This window comes from Phyllobates terribilis, unplaced genomic scaffold, assembly GCF_046119375.1.
Source record: "Phyllobates terribilis strain yellow unplaced genomic scaffold, ASM4611937v1 Scaffold_7__3_contigs__length_470593459, whole genome shotgun sequence".
Classification (NCBI taxonomy): domain Eukaryota; kingdom Metazoa; phylum Chordata; class Amphibia; order Anura; family Dendrobatidae; genus Phyllobates; species Phyllobates terribilis.
In genome coordinates, this window is record NW_027362767.1 from 109,888,302 (window position 1) to 109,907,926 (window position 19,625).

At 43.2% G+C, this 19,625-nt stretch overlaps 1 protein-coding gene across 2 annotated transcripts in view; it reads left to right on the forward strand.

Annotated features, from left to right (window-relative positions):
- Positions 1-19,625, forward strand: part of AKAP6 (A-kinase anchoring protein 6) — a 424,676-nt gene that overhangs the window by 363,165 nt on the left and 41,886 nt on the right. For both annotated transcript variants that reach the window (XM_073639078.1, XM_073639079.1), the window contains one exon: positions 13,216-13,362. In XM_073639078.1, coding sequence (XP_073495179.1) covers positions 13,216-13,362 — 147 coding nt within the window. The remainder of the gene's footprint in view (positions 1-13,215; positions 13,363-19,625) is intronic.

Below are 19,625 nucleotides of genomic sequence, written 5' to 3' on the forward strand. Positions count from 1 at the left end.
GCCCGGTAGTGACCTCTGCAACCACATTTGTTACGCCCTTGAGGGAACCTTGTTGAGTGCCCAAACACTATTAATCTGTAGATATAAGATTAATATGCAGGTTAATAGTGTTCCAAGGCTGTAAGGCCACCATACTGAAAGTGTGCGTACCAGAGAAAATGAACTTTATTGCTCCTGGCAGCCTACGGCTTTCAGTCATAGAGGCGTGCCGGTGCGGCTTCAGTACACAATGAGCTGTGGCTATAACCACGTCCCGGCTCTGACTGACAGACGACTGTGCAGTGCATCAGTACAGTTCCGGGTGTCAGTCAATGGCTGAAAGCCAGAGGCTGCCAGGAGGAATAAAATTGATTTCCTTTAGTAGCCCGATCGTTCAGTATGGTGGCCACACAGCTTTGGAACACTATTAACCTGCAGATTAACCCCATATCTACAGGTTAATAGCATTTGGGGACATGACAGGTCCCCTTTAAGTCAAGAACAGTTTCCTGCATGTTTCTTGTGAAAAAATGACTCTTAATAGAGTTTCCCCGTATTAGGAAAAGTATGTTTTCTTCTTCACAGAAACAGTGCCAGTCTTATCCAAGGGTTACAATGTAGTTTCTAGGTTGAATGTTAAGCCGAATCCTTAAATCCCTAATTTATTTTTATTTATATTAAGCAAATCACACCCAAGAAAATCACATTTCCTGAATTTTCTTTGCGAATCAACTGTAAAATCGATTTCATTAGTTGTATATTAGAGATTTGTTGAATATGTAATTACCTAATATAGAAGTATGCATTCTCTTTTGGCTCATCAAACAGTGCCACTTCTGGTTGGAGGCTGTGTACGGTACTGCATCCTACCCCTATTATACTAATATAGTAATTTATATATTGTGGATCAGCATTAATGGTGGTTTATCATTCCTTTTATGTCTTATTTACTCATATGATACTCTTGATGATTGTATGAACAGTCGGTGGGCATTAGCACATGTTTTTGCTGAAATAAGTGTATCATTGCTCATGATAGTCCGATGTATCATCCATCCTGGATAACCAGTGAGCAAGAGGACAACATGACCTGAGTCATCTTGAGATTTTCTTGCAACTCGGTCAATCAATTTTATTTTTGTACCACGTTTCCATTAACTTTTTTTGGTACGATTTGCAGCCAAGTAGTAGCCATGTAGTGACTTTGTTACCAGCTCTCTGAGTAGACCTCCTAAAAGTGCAGTAAAAAGTAGTTTTCTCCGGGATGGTCCTCTAAAATAGGGAAATTAAAAAAGCTTTTACAGAATAATCTTGTTTCAATGGGAAATGGTCTTCTCAGAGTCCTGGTTTCTTAAAGTAGACTTGTCAGCCAGGTATGAGCAACATGAATCAGAAACCAGCTCCCTTATTGCAGCTGTGTATGTTTCACTCTAAAATATATCAAATATATTTTAAAATGGGTTCTGGGATTCTGGGGACTGTAAAATGAGTTCTGGGCAGCTTCTCCTCACCCGTTTCCCTTGACTGAAAAGTGTCTTCCTTTACACTGATCCGTTAGTCTTGGTGGGTGGGGTGGGAGAATTCGCCAAAGACCTGCCTCTTGGACTAGTAATTTCTTAGTCATATTGTCCCCAAAAGCCATTTTAAAGTATATTTTCTCTGAAATACCCATCGTTTCAGAGAGCAACATGCCTGGCATCAATAATGGACCCGGTCTCTGATCATTAATCAGCTGACAGGTTCCCTTTAAAGAGGTTTATCGGTACAATCTTTATGGAAGACCTCCTCGAACTACAGTGAAAATTGATCTTTTATTTGGGAAGTCATCTCAAAGTAGAAGAAACTATTCAGAGAAGATATTACTTCTTAGGGCTCGCTCACACTAGTGTGTAACACGGCCGAGAGGTACCTGATATTTTGGGCACTCGGCATAATGTTATACTGTGGGGCAGCCCAGACCTGCGATTATTTTCTCATGTTGATTCGGCATGCTGCGGGTGCATCAGATAATCCAATCATGCACACCCACACAAGTCTGTGGGAGCATGTGAAACATCGGATGTCATCCAAGTGCAGTCTGATTAATCAGACAATGGAGAAGATGGAGAAAGAAACAAAATAAGTATATACCCTGCTGTTAGTAAGTAAATAGTAATAGTGCATATACATTGCATAGGTACTTAGTAAACACTGATTTTGATTAAAATTTTTTTTTAAAAAAAGCAAAAGCCATCCCACTGTGACAAGGTGTACCCAAATCAGGGGAAGTTAGGACTGTCCAACTGGGTACACCTTGTCGTGGTGGGATGGCTTTCATGCTTTTTTATCAAAAACAGTGTTTACTAAGTACCTTATGTTATTTATATGTACTATTACTATTTACTTGCTTACTTAAAGCAGGGCATATGCTTCTTTTTTGTTTCCATCTTAGGTTTAGTCTGTTAAATGGCCACAGTATGAACATGCTCTTATGCGTTGCATGCATACCAACTAATACTCCGGCTCAGTTTTTTGGTTTTATTTAAGACTAGAACACTCCAGTCATTAAAGAGTTAAACTTGTAAGGAAAATTTACTTTGGAGATCATATAGTAAAAGTATTTGTGAACAAAACCAGTGTAATAATTTCTATGATATTACTTTATCTCTCAGCTTGGGCACCTGTTCCTGGGGTATAGAAAAAGCGAAAATGATGGTGTGGGTAGTGAGAATGATGGTGTAGAGAGAAGGTCTACGAGCCTGGAGAAATGACACTGAAGTGTTTCCATTCTATTTGTCAGCTGCGCAGAGCCGAGAAGAATCACTGTGTTGTCAAGATTTGTCCAGGCAATGATTCCTTTGACTGCCATGTATTCTAAAAAAAAAAAAAGATGACATTTTTTATTTTGATGCTGATGTGCCATCAAAGATTTTCCACTTCTGCCTTATATCTTTTTTTATGTAACATATGATATGGATGTATCACATTTAGAAAGTCTGCCAAATTCTCCAAGAGAACATTGATAAGTTCCATAACTGCTGTATAGACTGTGTGGCATAGCCTGTGCAAATCCAAGGATGGGGATTAGGACGTTCCTATCCCTCCCCCAGTACCATTCCTTTTGCAGTACTCTGCCTTATCCTTTCCAAAATTGAGTCTCTATAGCAACAATGAAGTTCTTTTTTCACCCTCCTTTGAGGGTATTGTGCTAATGTTTTTTCTTCAGATGGGGTAGAAGAAGAATAAGGGATTCATCCCCACCTCCCAGCCAAACATTCCTTCTACACTTTTGTGCACACACATGTCCAAGTCAGAACGTTTGATAAAAATGTTTCTAAAACAATTTTAGGAGCAATTTGTCCCTGTGTGCAATAGATGAAGTGCAACATACAGTAGCTCTGTTCAGAGCAGATATGATTTATTCTTGCATTGCCACCCTATTCTGGCAATTTACCATTCCACCGAGGACTGCACAATAGTGTTTTATGTTGGCATATTTGTATTTACTCCGTGCCAACATTGAATATAGTTGTGTGATAAAAGGAAGAACAAGAAAAAATACAGAGGTAGGTACTAAGCTAAACTTGGGGAAAAACAGGACAGAAATAATACTGTATATATATTATTATATACATATATAAATAAATGTGTACATCTCTATATATGTATATATGCACACATATAATACAAAAACAAGAAAAAGGAGTTTTTAGCTAAAATAGTATGATTTTTATAGAATTACATGTATAAAATATTATTTGAGCCGTAAGAAGACATATAAGGCGACAAAATCCAGCATATAGCAACCTTGCGGTGCATGTAATGTAGTAGAATAGGTACATAGAAAGTATCAGGTTTGCAAAACAGACAGTGGTCAACAAAACTTACATTATCAACATGAACCCATCTATATGTATATGATCCTTCACCATAGTATAATGCACAAATCAGGTTCACCAGAGATGCATAAATTTCCAATGCGCGTTTCGCATATAGTGATCTTGTTTCTTCAGGGGGTTAATGCACATTATCCCACAGGTCCTTAAAGGGGTTGTACACTACCAGGACAACCCCTTCTCAATCTGAATGTTGTTCCCTGTTAAAATAAAAATACTTGTACTTACCTCCTATGCCGGTGCTGTTCCAGTGATGTCAGCACTCGCGTTCCCGGTGGTCACGTAAGGTTGTTATGTCACGTGAGCCCTGTGCCCAATTAGTGCCAGTGTCACTGTCCCTGCCTTCGGATGTATAAGTAATCAACAGTTAGTGAGAGCTGCAGCTGGCCGCTCGCCTCCTCTTGATTACTTATATGTCCTAAGGCCGGGACAGCAACATAAGAACTACACGTGAGCCCTAGGAATGCGAGTTCCGACACCGCTGAAATGGCACCAGCACAGGAGGGGAGCATAGGTGCTTTTATTTTAACGGGAGCAAACATTCAGATTGAGAAGGGAATGTCCTAGTAGTGGGCAACTGTTTTAAATACCTTATAAAGCAATCACGTGATTGCCAAATAGCATATATATATATATATATATATATATATATATATATATATATATATATATATATATATATACACTGTGTTCCAAATTATTATGCAAATAATATTTTCTCAGATTTTCCCAAATTACCTATATGAATTGCAGTCATTGTAATTTTCCAGTCAAATAACTATTAGAGTACAATTGAAAGGTTTTTGTACAAACTGCCTATGATAACAGTATATTTTTTTAAAAAAAATAAAAAACTCAAAATGCATGTTCCAAATTATTATGCACAGCAGAGTTTTCAACCTTTTCATTTTAATAAAGAACAAAAAAATGGTCATTTTTGAAATTATAAGCATTAGCAGGTTATTACAAACTGAAATCTAACAGTTTTCAACTCAAAACATTATTCTAGGTGATGTTACATTTGCACATAGGACCGCTTGTTCGAAAGGAGCTTCTGAACTCTCTCGTCCATTGAACTTGTCAGGTTTTGGATAGTTTCTGCTTTAATTGTTTTGCATGAGGACAGAATACCCTCCCAGAGCTGTTGCTTAGATGTGAACTGCCTCCCGCCATCATAGACACTCCTTTTGATGATGCTCCAGAGGTTCTCAATGGGGTTTAGGTCAGGGGAGCATGGGTGCCACACCATAAGTTTGTCCCCTTTTATGCCCATAGCAGACAGAGATGCAGATGTGTTATGTGCAGCATGAGACGGGGCATTATCATGCATGAAAATGATCTTGCTGCAGAATGCACGGTTCTTCTTCTTGAACCATGGAAGGAAGTGCTGTTTGAGAAACTCAACATACATTATGGAGTTCATCTTTACCCCTTCAGGGATCCTAAAAGGGCCGACAATCTTTCTCCCCATGATTCCAGCCCAAAACATTACTCCACCTCCTCCTTGTTAGCGCCGTAGCCGTGTTTGCATGGGGTGTCCATCAACCAGCCATCCTCCACTCCATCCATCTGGACCATCGAGATCATTTCATGCATGATAATGCCCCGTCTCATGCTGCACATAACACATCTGCATCTCTGGCTGCTATGGGCATAAAAGGGGACAAACTTATGGTGTGGCACCCATGCTCCCCTGACCTCAACCCCATTGAGAACCTCTGGAGCATCATCAAAAGGAGTGTCTATGATGACGGGAGGCAGTTCACATCTAAGCAACAGCTCTGGGAGGGTATTCTGTCCTCATGCAAAACAATTAAAGCAGAAACCATCCAAAACCTGACAAATTCAATGGACGAGAGAGTTCAGAAGCTCCTTTCGAACAAGGGGTCCTATGTGCAAATGTAACATCACCTAGAATAAAGTTTTGAGTTGAAAACTGTTTGATTTCAGTTTGTAATAACCTGCTAATGCTTATAATTTCAAAACTGACCATTTTTTTGTTCTTTATTAAAATGAAAAGGTTGAAAACTCTGCTGTGCATAATAATTTGGAACATGCATTTTGAGTGCAGTTTGAGTTTTTTATTTTTTAAAAAATATACTGTTATCATAGGCAGTTTGTACAAAAACCTTTCAATTGTACTCTAATAGTTATTTGACTGGAAAATTACAATGACTGCAATTCATATAGGTAATTTGGGAAAATCTGAGAAAATATTATTTGCATAATAATTTGGAACACAGTGTATACAATGACCAAATCAGATTCATGTTGAAGGCTCATCTGACTTTGAGTGAGGCTGGGTAGGCTGTATTTAAGCAAAGGTAGGGAATGCAGCAGCCATTTTGGGGTAAATCTGGATAATGAGAGGATTTCACAGTTAGTAGCAGTAGACATAGGGAAAGACAGTCATGAAACAGCGAAGACACTATTAGACTATGTTTACATAATGCGATTATACTACTTTTTTGCTGTGAGTTTCCAAAATTGTGCTAAAAAAGTAATGATTTTGCTATGATTTCAGAAAATCATGGCAAAAAACAGAGTCAAGTTGTATCATGTGAACATGGATTGAGGCTGCACTCACACATAAAAAAATGATAAGTGCTCACCTCAGTAACCAATGAGTGACTGTAGTATATACATGAATATAGAAAACCTGTAGGATTGGAGCGCCCTGTCTTTTAGTCAGTAATAGGTTTGTGGTCAGTTAGAATCATTTTTTTTTTTTGAAAGATAAAGCATCAAATGCGAACCAGGTTTTGCTCCGGTGTGGAGCCTCCATCAGGCACATGGATTACATTTGATGCTTTATCTTACCATGGGCCTATTACTTGCTGTAGGACAGCGCGCTCCAATCCTACATTTTTTCCATCTTCGTCCATAAAGATAGTGCATGTGACAGCACAACAGTGAGGTAGATTAGTGTGTGAGGACAAGGGAATAATGTCATACATGTTTTTCAGGAAAATTGATGGCTTCGCAATACTTTCTATTTCTTGAGAGTCGATTCTTCGCAAACTGAATTTCCTGGAAAAATTCATTGAATCTGGTAAATTGGAGTTTTAAACATTTCACTCATCTCCAATATATACAGTTATCAGCCATGACATTAAAACCACTGTCAGGTGAAGTGAATAACATTAATTATCTTTCCACAACAGCATCTATCAAGGGGTGAGATATATTGTTACATTGATGTGTTGAAAGCAGGAAAAATAATTAGGATCTATGTGGTTTTGCCATGGGACAAATTTTGAAGACCAGATGATGGGGTCATAATATCTCCACAATGGATACTTTTGTTGAGTGTTCCCAGTATACAAGAAGGATAACTGGTATATACTGTAAATGCCTATATATTGCTGCATAGGCTTGATGGGCCACGTTTAGGTTATCTGCCATGATGGCTCCTTTTACCCCTCTGATGTGGTTGTCCTCATGCAGTCCTATGTACAGCCATGTGGTCTGCATTTACCAAAATGCTTCTGGCATTGCAGATACAGAAGAGCAAAGTCTCATCATGGCATTTGCTCTACTGAGTCCTACAGGGGCAGACACTGACTGCTTGGGGCCCCTGTGCAAGAAATGTGTCTGGGCCCCCCACCTTTTATGGCGACAAAGCTACCGATATATATATAGCCACACACACATATATACCTCTTACATAGCCTCCTTTATTATGTATATTGCCGTCCCTTATTACACAGTGCCCTCTCTTGTTATGTACAGCTCCGTCCCTTACATCTTGGATTATGTCTTTATTACATACTGTCCTCTCTTGTTAGATATATAATGCAATGACGGCTGACAGAGCAGGGGAAAGCTTCTTTCCTGATGGAGGAGCTGATGGACTGGTCTTCTGGTCACCGGCTGCTCTATCAGCCGTCATTTTATATCTAAGAAGAGACGACTATGTAATAAAGAGAGGGCGCTGTGACTGACAAAAATAACAAGAATACGCTATGTAAGGGACAGCACTGTACATAACAGCAGAGGAAGCTATATAATAAAAGCCATATATAACTAGAGAGGATGGTACGTAATAAGGGAGGGTGTTGTACATAATAAAAGAGGAAACTATATAGCTAAGGATGGCGCTATACATAATTAGTGAGTACACTATGTGGCGCCCCTGCGGGTCCAGTTGCCACAGAGGTACTGCATCTCAGCCAGAGGTGTGGTACACCACTCTCAGATAAGGAGGGAGCACTACACGGGACCCACACGCACATCCAACACTACACCACTCCTGAGGGAGGGTCCAGATAGCTCCTGAGGGAGAGCACAGACCCGGTCCCTGTCTAGAAGATGGAACTAAGTAGAGGAGGTGGGTGGGGGAAGTAGTTTAGGGGAGCACTGAAGGAAGAGTATAAAAGAAGGGTAGAAACATCTAGAAGGAGTCAGTTCTGTTTGAGGACCACTCCTGTTCCAGTGTTAGGAGCAGGAGTTCAGGGAGTGAGGAGTAGGGCCCAGTCAGAGAGGCCCAGTAGGAGAGTGAGGAGAGAAGACCGGAGCAGTGAGGAGGGCTCCAGAGAGAGAGAGGATCCTAGGGGCACGGGAAGTGCGGAGTCCACCCGTGCGCCCGAGTTCACACTGACCGTGAAGGGATCAGGCCGCTGTAGGGAACCAGCCCCAGACTAGTGGAGGACTGCAAGACTCAGCTAGCAAACCGGGGGTTGCGGTATCTTCAAGTGCTGTAGCCAAACACCACACACACTCGCTGAAAAGGTGGCCATATAGGACAAATGGGACAGACAGGACGTCGCCCAACAAGGCCCGCGGCCACTGGCTCGGGACACTGTTTGTGAGGCGCAGGGCAGGAGGGCGAGAGCCAGCGCAGAGAGACGACCCAGGAAGGTACACAAGAAGGGGGTCCCGATCAAGTGCACACAAATTATCTGAGAGTTGGCAGGATTACTTCCCCGGAGGACACAGGACGACGTGGGCGGTTATAATCTGGCCGTTGTAACCTGGAGCATCTTAACAACTGTGAGTAAAAACTTGAAGACTGCACCCCGCTGTGTCTTTGACTTAATTGCTGCGTCACCTGCCTTGCACAACACCAACATCCCAAATTCTCCCATTTAACTACCCTGGGGCCTAGCTCTAACCGTGGAGAGCTGAACCATCTCTGCTGCGTCACCAACAGCCCCAGTGGATCTGAACAGCACCGGCGGCCACCTATAGCCGCATACCACGGGTGGCATCACGAACTTTATCCCCAAAACTTTATTTCCCCAATTGACTTTTCACTTATTGACCGCCCTGGGCCACGGACTGGGTCACTGCCGCCGTGACAACCCCAAAAGAACCGACCGGCTCAGCTACCGAGTACCCCACGGCCACAGGGGGCGCATCAACTATATACTAAGGGACTGTGCTATACATAATAAGGCTACATTCCTGCATCTGTGTGCAGTGTCGGTGCCCTGGCCGCTTTTACAGACGCATTGAGCATGTCCTATTCTAATCCTCAAAATCGGATCAGAACAAGACATTCTCTGACCCTCACAGATCTCATTCTCAGATCTGTGATTTTCATGGATGTGACCATCCGATAAAAAAATCTGGCAGCACACGGACATTTCACACAAATGTGAGAATGCAGCCTAATAGATTTTACAGATAACATTATCACTCCAAGTCACACAGTGCAGATACAGAATAATATTTACATCCAGACACTTACCGCTGATGTCTCGTCTGATCAGAGTCGGTTTCTGCTGTTTCTTCTCCATCTGGTCAGACCCTCATGTCGTCATCTCCCACCCACGTCTCGTCTTGTCACGATGATCTCCAGCCTAGAAAATAACAAGGTCACATATATTGTATATATACATGTGTCTCCCCCACACTGCGCCCCTAACTACAGATATGTGCCCCCCCATTAATATACTATTAGCCACTTAGCAATCAAAATATAAAGTGATAAGCAGCACTGTGCCCCCCCCCCTTAACTATAATCTCCACCGGCCAATAATATAAATTATTCAGTCTCTGTGACTCTCCCCAATTAACTGTAAAATATACAAGGCTTTACAGTACAAGCAAAGTGAAACCCCCATCATTGCTCTCTCCCAGCACCCCCATCATTGCTCTCTCCCAGCACCCCCCATCATTGCTCTCTCCCAGCACCCCTATCATTGCTCACTCCCAGCAACCCCATTATTGCTTTCTCCCAGCACCCCATCATAGCTCTCTCCCAGCACTCCCATCATTGCTCTCTCCCAGCACCCCCATCATTGCTCTCTCCCAGCACCCCATCATTGCTCTCTCCCAGCACCCCCATCATTGCTCTCTCCCAACACTCCCATCATTGCTCTCTCCCAGCACGCCCATCATTGCTCTCTCCCAGCACACCATCATTGCTTTCTCCCAGCAACCCCCGTCATTGCTCTCCCCAGCCCCATCATTGCTCTCCACATACCCACCATCCTCATCATTGCTCTCCCCATCCCCACAATCCTCATCATTGCTCTCCACATCCCCACCATCCTCATCATTGCTCTCCCCATCCTCATCATTGCTCTCCCGATACCCATCATTGCTCTCCCCAGCCCCATCATTGCTCTTCCCAGCCCCACAATCCTCATCATTGCTCTCCCCATTCCCACCATCCCCATCATTGCTCTCTCCAGCTCCATCATTGCTCTCCCCAGCCCCACAATCCTCATCATTGCTCTCCCCATCCTCATCATTGCTCTCCCCATCATTGCTCTCCCCGCACCACCATCCTCATCATTGCTCTCCCCATCCCCACCATCCTCATCATTGCTCTCCCCATCCCCACTATTGTCATCATTTCTCTCCCCATCTCCACCATCCCAATCATTGCTCTCACCATCCCCATCATTGCTCTCCCCATTGCCACCATCCCCATCATTGCTTTCCCCCACCTCCCCTCATTGTTCTGTTCCTCTTCCCAGTGTATCAGTAAAAAAAAAAGCAACAACTTACCTCTCTGCCCCGTTCCCCTGCAGCATCCTCATTACCGGCAACTTTCTCTCTGACCCAGGCGTGCGCTGCATGATGACATCATCAAGCCGCGCAAGCCTGTGTCAGGGAGGAAGTGCCGGGCAGGAAGCAGAGGACAGATCCCTCAGCTCCTCTGCCATTTTCTCCTTTCAGCAGCGCAGCTGGAGGGATCGCTCCCTGCCCGCCGCACATGAGAGGGCAATCTGGCCATGGGCCAGCCAGAGCTTTGGGCTCCGAGAAACAGGCCAGATTGCCCTCAATATTATCCGCCTGGCAAGGGCCCCCCTGACCCTCCCGGCCCCGGTGCAGTTGCACTAGCGGTATGTCCGCCCTTGGAGTCCCACCTAAGGGCAGCAAGTGCCACAATATAGTGAAATTGTTTCTAGAAACGTTGTACTTGTCCTACATTAGCAATGTTATTTGTGCTTGTATTAGTGCTGCATTTTTTGTACAAAAATTGTCATTGTAAAAGTCAAATATATGCAAATTCATTCTCACAGAATGACGGAAACTTCTCACAAGTATCTGCAAAGCAAGGTGGCTAAAATATAATCAACTATTTAATGAGCCTTGCACCATGACCAGGGATAAATGCCAAGCCAGAAACTCATATAGATGCAGCTTTCTCCAGGGTTTTTGCCCCTAATTAGTGTAGAGCAGAATCTGACTGGCTGAGTTTTATGCCCTTGAGTCAAGATGGGAGGGAATCCTGGTCCTCCTTAAAGAGGCCAGCTGAGTATGAAGTCTTATATGCAATGGATTTTAGCCTGAAACAACTCTGAGGGTTTCTTTAGGGAGAACAAATAAATAAAAACTAAAATGTAAAGACTTTTAAAGTCCCCCCATATCCAAGGGGTAATGTTTCTCCTTGCAGAGAGGGACATGTCAGGCCTGACATGCCAAGATGAGGAGACTTTTAAGTCGCAATGCTACTCTGGGAAATATGCAAATTCTCTCTTCAGAGAGGAATAGTACTAGAACTCTCGTGCCACCTATAGGAAGTAGCAATCCTAAAAGTCAATATTAACTCTCTAACGAGCCTTGTCGCATGACTTAGGATAAAAGCCAAAACCAGAATATCAGTTTGCAGACACTGTATTTCGGGGTGCTGCCCCTCATCAGTTCAAAGTGTGAGATCTAGTTTGGCTGGGTGAGAGGCGTCTGACCGGAATCCAAGGGGTAACGTTTCTCCTTGCGGAGAGTAACATGTCAAGCCTGACATAGGAAGGTGAGGAGACTTTTAAGCCTTGCAGTGCTGCTCTAGGAAATTAAATATGCAAATTGTGTCTTCAAAGAGGAAGAGGACTAGAGCTCTAGTGCCACCTATCGGAAGTAGCAATCCTAAAAGTAAAAATCGACTCTCTAACGAGCCTTGTCACATGACTTAGGATAAAAGCCAAACCAGAATCTCAATTTACAGACACTGTGTTTCGGGGAACTGCCCCTCGTCAGTGCAAAGTATGAAATCTGGTGTGGCTGGGTGAGAGGTGTCTGACCAAGATCCAAGGGGTAACATTTCTCCTTGCGGAGAGTGACATGTCAGCCTGACATGCCAAGGTGAGGAGACTTTTAAGCCTCAATGCTCCTCTGGGAAATATGCAAATTGTCTCTTCGGAGAGGAAGAGGACTAGAAATCTAGTGCCACCTTTAGGGAGTAGCAATCCTAAAAGTCAACATCGACTCTCTAAGAGCCTTTTCACATGACTTAGGATAAAAGCCAAAACCAGAATCTCAATTTCCAGACGCTGTGTTTCAGCATGATGCCCCTCGTCAGTGCAAAGTGTGAGATCTGATTTGGCTACTTCTTATAGGCGGCAGGAGACAATTTGCATATCTCCCAGAGGAGCATTGCTGCTTAAAAGTCTTCTCAACTTGGCATGTCAGGCCTGAGTATAGGTGTTATTATTTGACAAGGAGGAGACATACTGATTGAGAAGGGGTTGTCTGAGTAGTGAACAACTGCTTTAAAGTCCACGGTCTAATGTGTATGGGGACCTCCCTCTTCTCCCTTCTTGATGGATGATTTCGGTGGCGATAAGAGTTGGGCAGTTTAATTTTAAGAACAGTTTGGTCAACGGCTACTGGATGGATTTGTATGGACTGTTCAAAATGTATATATTGTAAATATAAAGTAATTACTTGATCTATGTCTAAACAGCAGTGTAAAATACATCTTCAGTATGTTGACCCATATGGCAATGAAGCACCCCTTCAACACTAGTAACCACAAAATGGTGCTGGGGCTGCTATGTATTAGTTACTACTGTCCAGATTGGTTTTGGAGTCATAAGAATTTACAAACATGGTTCATTTAAAGGTTATCTTATAATTGCTAGAAAGATAGCACATTAATATGTGATCATAATTTTGTGCTTTATTTCAGAGATGCAGTGTGGAATTATCATTGAGAGAGGACCGGGTACATTCTTTATTACGTCAGCTGGCAACTTTGAGGAGCGAATGTGCTGTATTACCTGACAGTGTTGCTGACAAAGAAGAGTTAATCAGGGAGAAGTGGGATATGTTGAAGGTGAGACATCATGCTTAAGGATAGTGTCTACAATCCTTTTTAGAAAAATTTCCTTTCCTACCTGATAATAAAATGAGTATTGTATAAATCCCGCTCCAGCAGTAGGAGCTGTTCACATTTTTGTGGGAAAATATTCAGTATAACTTGTAGTTCATTTAATTTTTATTTCTGTGTAACCCGAGTTTAGGAATACGATGGGTAGTACTAAAACGTACTTATCGTTTCAGATAACGTTCCTGAATAAGTTGTCATGTGTGTTCACGAGTAATAACATACTCATATCCTGCATTTTCACTAGTTTTCTCATCAGCAGACTCTGTTGTCTCTGAGCTAGTGCATGGAGACTAGCTACTCTACTATGATGTCTGATATACGTGTCATAGATAGAAAAAGGGATTGCTTCTCGTCCCTCTCTGTGACATACAGATATAAGCAGCAGCATCATTGAGGACAATATACGGCAGCATGGAGAACATTATATAGCAGAACTGAGCTGTGTAGCTGTGAATCCTGCACTCTCCATAGAGTTTAATAGAAACTGCAACATGATACACTTGTGAGCTGTCAGTCTGTCTTCCTTTGCCCAAGATGGATTTTAGTGTTTTTCAAAGTGAATAACGAAATAAGGATTAAGACAGGGGGGGAAGTGGCTCATTAATGGAGAAATATTATCTCATTAGTTAATAAAGCATATTACAAACCTTCATTTGTACTATTGATCTATGGAAAATTGGTTGAAATGACAGTGACCATTCATAAGGGTTATCTCTTGACAAACTATTATCACTTATCTAAAAGAGAAATGTATGACCACCGGGACCTCCACAATCCCTACAATGATTCTGACTTCACTCCACACTTATTGACAGGGATAGCCTTAGTGGCAGAGCATAACCACTGCTCCATTCAAAGATCTCTAGAATGAACCCCCATTCTAGTGATTAGTGGAGGTTCCAGTGATGAAATTCTAGTAGTCATACATTTATTACTATCTTGCAGATAGATGATAAATGCTTGTTTGGGATATCCTGTTTAAATATTGGATGTATAAGGGTCTGTCTGAGGCCATCAGCTCAATAAGGCTCCTCGGACAATCTTGGCACAAGCCACTCTGTTTAGCAGGTTTCAGAGGCAACCTGGCCTTCACCCTTTAATTCCTTTACAGAGATCATGACTTACAACAGGGTCCTCTGGGTTGTGTCCACAGAGTAGTTGTTAGTTGGAGGCAAGAGTGGTAAAACTAGTTAGGTCAATAAGTAAAGTGTCTAAATCAGGAATAAAAGGAGATGTAGCAAAGTCACGGTTGGTCAAACAAGCCAAGGCCAAGATACAGTCAGGATTACAAGCAGGGTCACGATCAGGACCACAACAGCAGGAATAGAGCTCCAAAAGTATAGGAGTAAGCCAGAAAATTGGAAAATCCCAGCGTACTACTAGGAGTTTAAATGGATTGTGGTGTTGCCCTGTTGGCCACAATAGGAAAAAAAAATTACTAGTGATGAGTGAAACTGGCAAAATGTTAATTTGTCAGTTTGTTCAAATTTGTCCCGAAGATTTGATTTACATTAAATGTATTCTATACAATGTATTAAATACAAATCAAACTGACATTATTATGCCCTGGGGTCTCTCCATAGCCCAGAGCATAATAAACATATAAAAAAAATTATATTCAATGGAAGACGTCAAAGATGGTGCAGTGAAGACTGATTGGATCAAAAACGAAGGTCTGTGTATTGGGACAGGTGAGGGCCTGATGATCATATTTTTATTTTATTTTTTAAAACCCTTCCCTTTACAATCCAGACAAATAGCTGTGGTATGCCATTTTGCTGTATTCATCCAAAGCAAATCGCAAATAATTTAGATTCCGGCAAATCCAAATTTTTGGGAAAATTCAAGGCAAATTTGATACACCTTGAATCAATTCGCTCTTCTCTACTAATTTCACCTGTTGACTAGTAAACTAGTCAGATGAAACACACAACCTGGTTGACCAATTTTCTTAGCTGTATGACCGGGTGCAGTCCAGCACAGAAAGGGTATTGCTATAATTTTTTGGATTGATGTCTGTGCTGCCCAGCACTGCCCACCGAGTAAGTGTGGTGTCTCCCGGTGACACAGACAGTTGTTGCTGGAGCAGATAGTTATGTTAGAGAATGAGAGTCGTCCTTGTACAAGTGCGCACAGAAATAGCTATTAGTCATTGAGTAGATCCAACCACTCGATCCCAAAGCCCAGAGTGAGCAGGAATTAAAATGTGAAAAATTACAAATTACACTGAATCTTATCCTGTAGAGAGACATACAGTAAAAACTTAAAGGGATTTTCCCATGAACAAAGTACATTTTAATTAATAGATCTTACAATAAAAATAAGTCCCACAATTGGATGTGTTATAAAATGTTCCTGTGCTGGGATAATCTTATAAATGTGCCCCTGCTGTGTGCTGTGTAATGGCTGTGTCTGACCGGGTACAGAACATGGTCTGATTATACCACATCTCCTGGGCAGGGGAGGAGGCAAAAGAGTATACAGACAGGACAGCCCGGGATCACAGCTGATTCTTTCTGTGAGGTAAAACATTTCCCTGTCTGTTTTTAAACAATGTTTTACTTCAAAGAAAGAATCAGCTGTGATCCCATTCTGTCCTCTCTGTGTACTCTCTTTTGCCTCCTCCCCTGCCCAGGAGCTGTGGTATGATCATATCATGTTCCTGTACGGTCAGACACAGCCATTACACAGTACACAGCAGGGGCACATTTATAAGATTATCTCAGCACAGGAACATTTTATTTAAACACATCCAATTGTGGAAGGTATTATTATTCCGAGATCTATTGATTAAAATGTTGTTAAAATTAACTTTGTTCTTGGTAAAACCCCTTTAAATGCTTATTGCGTGAAGCAGATCAGGTGATGTGTATTTATGTAATGAAAGAGGATGGGCCGAAGGATACAACACCCTTTATCGAGGTGCCCAGAATTATTAGGCAGCTTGTTGTCTTCAGGCAAAATAAACCAATAATAGATGTAACTGACTCTGAAAAGTCAAAAGTTGTTAAAATTCTTACAGGTTGATGCAGAACTCTTGAAATTGCTCAGTTATTGGGGCGAGATCACAGAAATATAAAAACTTTTGTAGCAAATAGTTAACAAGGTCACAAAAAACGTGTAGGGAAAAAAAGATGCAGATTAACTTCCAAAGATTTGAGAAGAATCAAACGTGAAACCTCCAGGAAGCCATTATCCTCAAGTGTTGTCATATTCCAGAACTGGAATACTCCCTGGAGTGCCCAGAAGTACAAGGTGCTCAGTGCTCAGAGACACGGGCATGGTAAGGAAGGACCCATCACTGAGCAAGACACAGAAGTTGAAACGTCAAGGCTTGGCCAAGAAATATCTGAAGCCAGATTTTTCAAAGGTTTTATGGACTGATGAGATGAGTGACTGACGGAGAAGATGGATGGGCCGTGGCTGGATCAGTAACGGACACAGACCTCCACATCAATTCAGTCACCCACAAGGGGTAGGTCCCCACCCCACGTCCCCACTGCTATGGGCTGATAATATTAAATATGAGCTAGTTGGACCTTTTCAGGTTGAAGATGGACTCAAAATCAATTCCTATACCTACTGCCAGTTTTTAGAAGACACTTCCTTCAAGCAGTGGTGCAAGAAAAAGTCTGTATCTTTCAAGAAAACCATATTTCTGCAGGACAATGCTCCATCACAGCATCGAAGTCTCCACTGCTCCACTGCCAGGAAAGGTCTTAAAGATGAAAGAATAATGACCTGGCTCCTTCCTCACCTGACCTAAACCCTACTGAGAACTTGTGGGACCATCTTAAATGGGAAATTTACGGTGAAGGAAAACAGTCACCTCTCTGATCAGTGTCTAGGAGGATGCGGTTGGTGCTGCCCAAAAAGTTGCTCAGTACCCGATTAAAAAACTAACAGACTCCATGGATGGAGCTTATAGCTGTTATTGAGAAGAGGGGCGGCTATATTGGTATCTTAGAATTTTTTGATATGTTATAAATATATTTTTGTACATTTTCAGTTGTTTGGTTATTATTCTTACTTTAACAGATGAAAATAAAAAGTTGAGATGGAAAATTATTGTTTTTCATTTAGTTTCATAATAATTCTGCGCGCTAATAGTTGCCCAATATTTCTGCACATACAGATATTCTCATAAGAAAAGCAAAACCACACTTTTACTTTCTTTAATGTTCAGATTTATTTAAGAAGCCCTTTCATGAGGATTTATTTTTGATAAATGTGTGTATATGTGCATGTAATGTAATAGGTATGTGTTAATATACTCACCTACCGTTGCCTTCTCCGGTCTTCAGCACACATCTGCTCCTCTTTCTCAGTGACGTCACCACTCTTCAAACTCTCCGGCTCACTATATGCTCTGCGTGACCCAGAAGTGACTTTTAAAATGTGAGGCTGGGTGCACACGATGCGGTTTTAATGCGTTTCTGCGGCGGTTATTCTGACTCGCCCCCTGGGCCGTGGGGCACGCGGAACCAGGCAATAGGGAGACGCTGGGAGTAGTAGTGGCGGCCCGGTCCCGCGGCTCAGGGTGGTCAGGCCAATTGTAGTCTGCTACGTGCTTCAGATTATGTCCGACTACGCCACCCGTGGATTGCGGTTATTAGGAACCGCCGCTGCAAGGCAGTCCGCTGGGGCTGATGATGTGTGCAGCTGGGATGATGTGACTCCCCACGGGAAGAGTGCGGCCCCAGGGCAGTGTAGTGGATGGTGGGAGTGATGGTGGTGAGAGTCCCAGTACCGGTAGTGCTGGAGGCGCGAAGGAGCACACAGACAACAAGTTACAGTCCAGGGTCTTTACTCACAGTTCTTTTGTTCCGGGTCACTTCTGTACAGGTAGTGACCGCCCGAGCCGCGCTGCGTCCACCAGGTGTGGGGCTCGGTCAACTCCCAAGCAGTTCAGGAGCATGGCACAGGACCCCCTTTAATCCTTTCTCTGGCCTGCCTCACCAGTGACCCACTTTTGTCCAGCTGCCGCGGACTTGTGCGGTTAAACGTGGGCCCCGTCCTCCGCTGTCCTATATGGTGCCTTCCTAGCAGGTTTGATGAGGTGTCGTACCAATAGATGATCACGACGACCGGTCTTTGGCTGAGGGTTGTTTCTCCTCCACCAACTTGGGATCCGGTACCCTTAATCTGCCTGACCCTTCACCCTGGATTCTCGTGGGTTCTTAGGGTCCCTTCCACCTTCTTGTTCCTGAGCCCTTCTGTTTCTCTGTCTCTCCTTCTCTTTCTCTGTTCCTTTCTGTTCCTTTCTGTTCCGTTCTCTTGGAGCTGAGATGAGCCAAAATCCCAGCTCCCCTTCTCCTCCTCCTCGGCCTCTCACTAGGCCCTCCTGGAGTAGAGCTCCTACAGAGCCTCTACTCCCTGTCTTCTCCTCTGGCTGAACTGACTGAACGAACGAACCTAGATCTAAGATGGTGCCCACCTTTTATACCTCCCTCTGACCATGAGCCCAGGTGACCAGCAACCAATGGGCTCCTTCCTACGCTCAGGAACCAACCCCTATCTGCCCCTACAGCACTGGGTGTTCCACCCCCCTCCCCACTCCAGGCAGGGACATAGTCGGTCGTGCCTGCACTTCTGTCTAGTGGGAGCACCGTTGAGCTGTCCCTCGGAAATGGGGTGTGTGTGCTGTATGCAGCTAACTGAGCCCTGGTCCATACTCCATCCTTACCTGGGAGTGGAATATCACACCTCTGGTCTGAGGTGCAATACCCCTGTAGCGGCCGAACCCTCGGGGCGCTACATTTCCACCACGGAAATGCATTAAAATCACTTGGTAAGAGATCTGCCAGGTATACCAATGATAATCTGCATGTGCTGTGCACATGATGCGGAAATTTCAGCTGCGGATTATTATTGCGGCACAAACCGCAGCACAACTAATTCAGGCGCAATTTCGCGGCAAAATCGCGCCCATTGAATTGCAGCAAACCCGCATGTATAATATCTATACATGCGGATTTGCTGCATTTCAATGTAAAGCAATAGGCGCAAAATCGCGCCGGAATTGCGCTGCGGCTGGTACCCGGGTCAGGAGAGGGGGCTGTTACTCCTCTTATCCGACCGCTGCTCTGTCTGATAACAGCGAGATCAACATGGATGGGAGAAGCAGCAGCCTGCTTCTCCCAGCCCGCACGCCATCGGCAATGTAAAAAGAATAAAAAAGTAAAAATTTAAAATAAACCTTCATACTC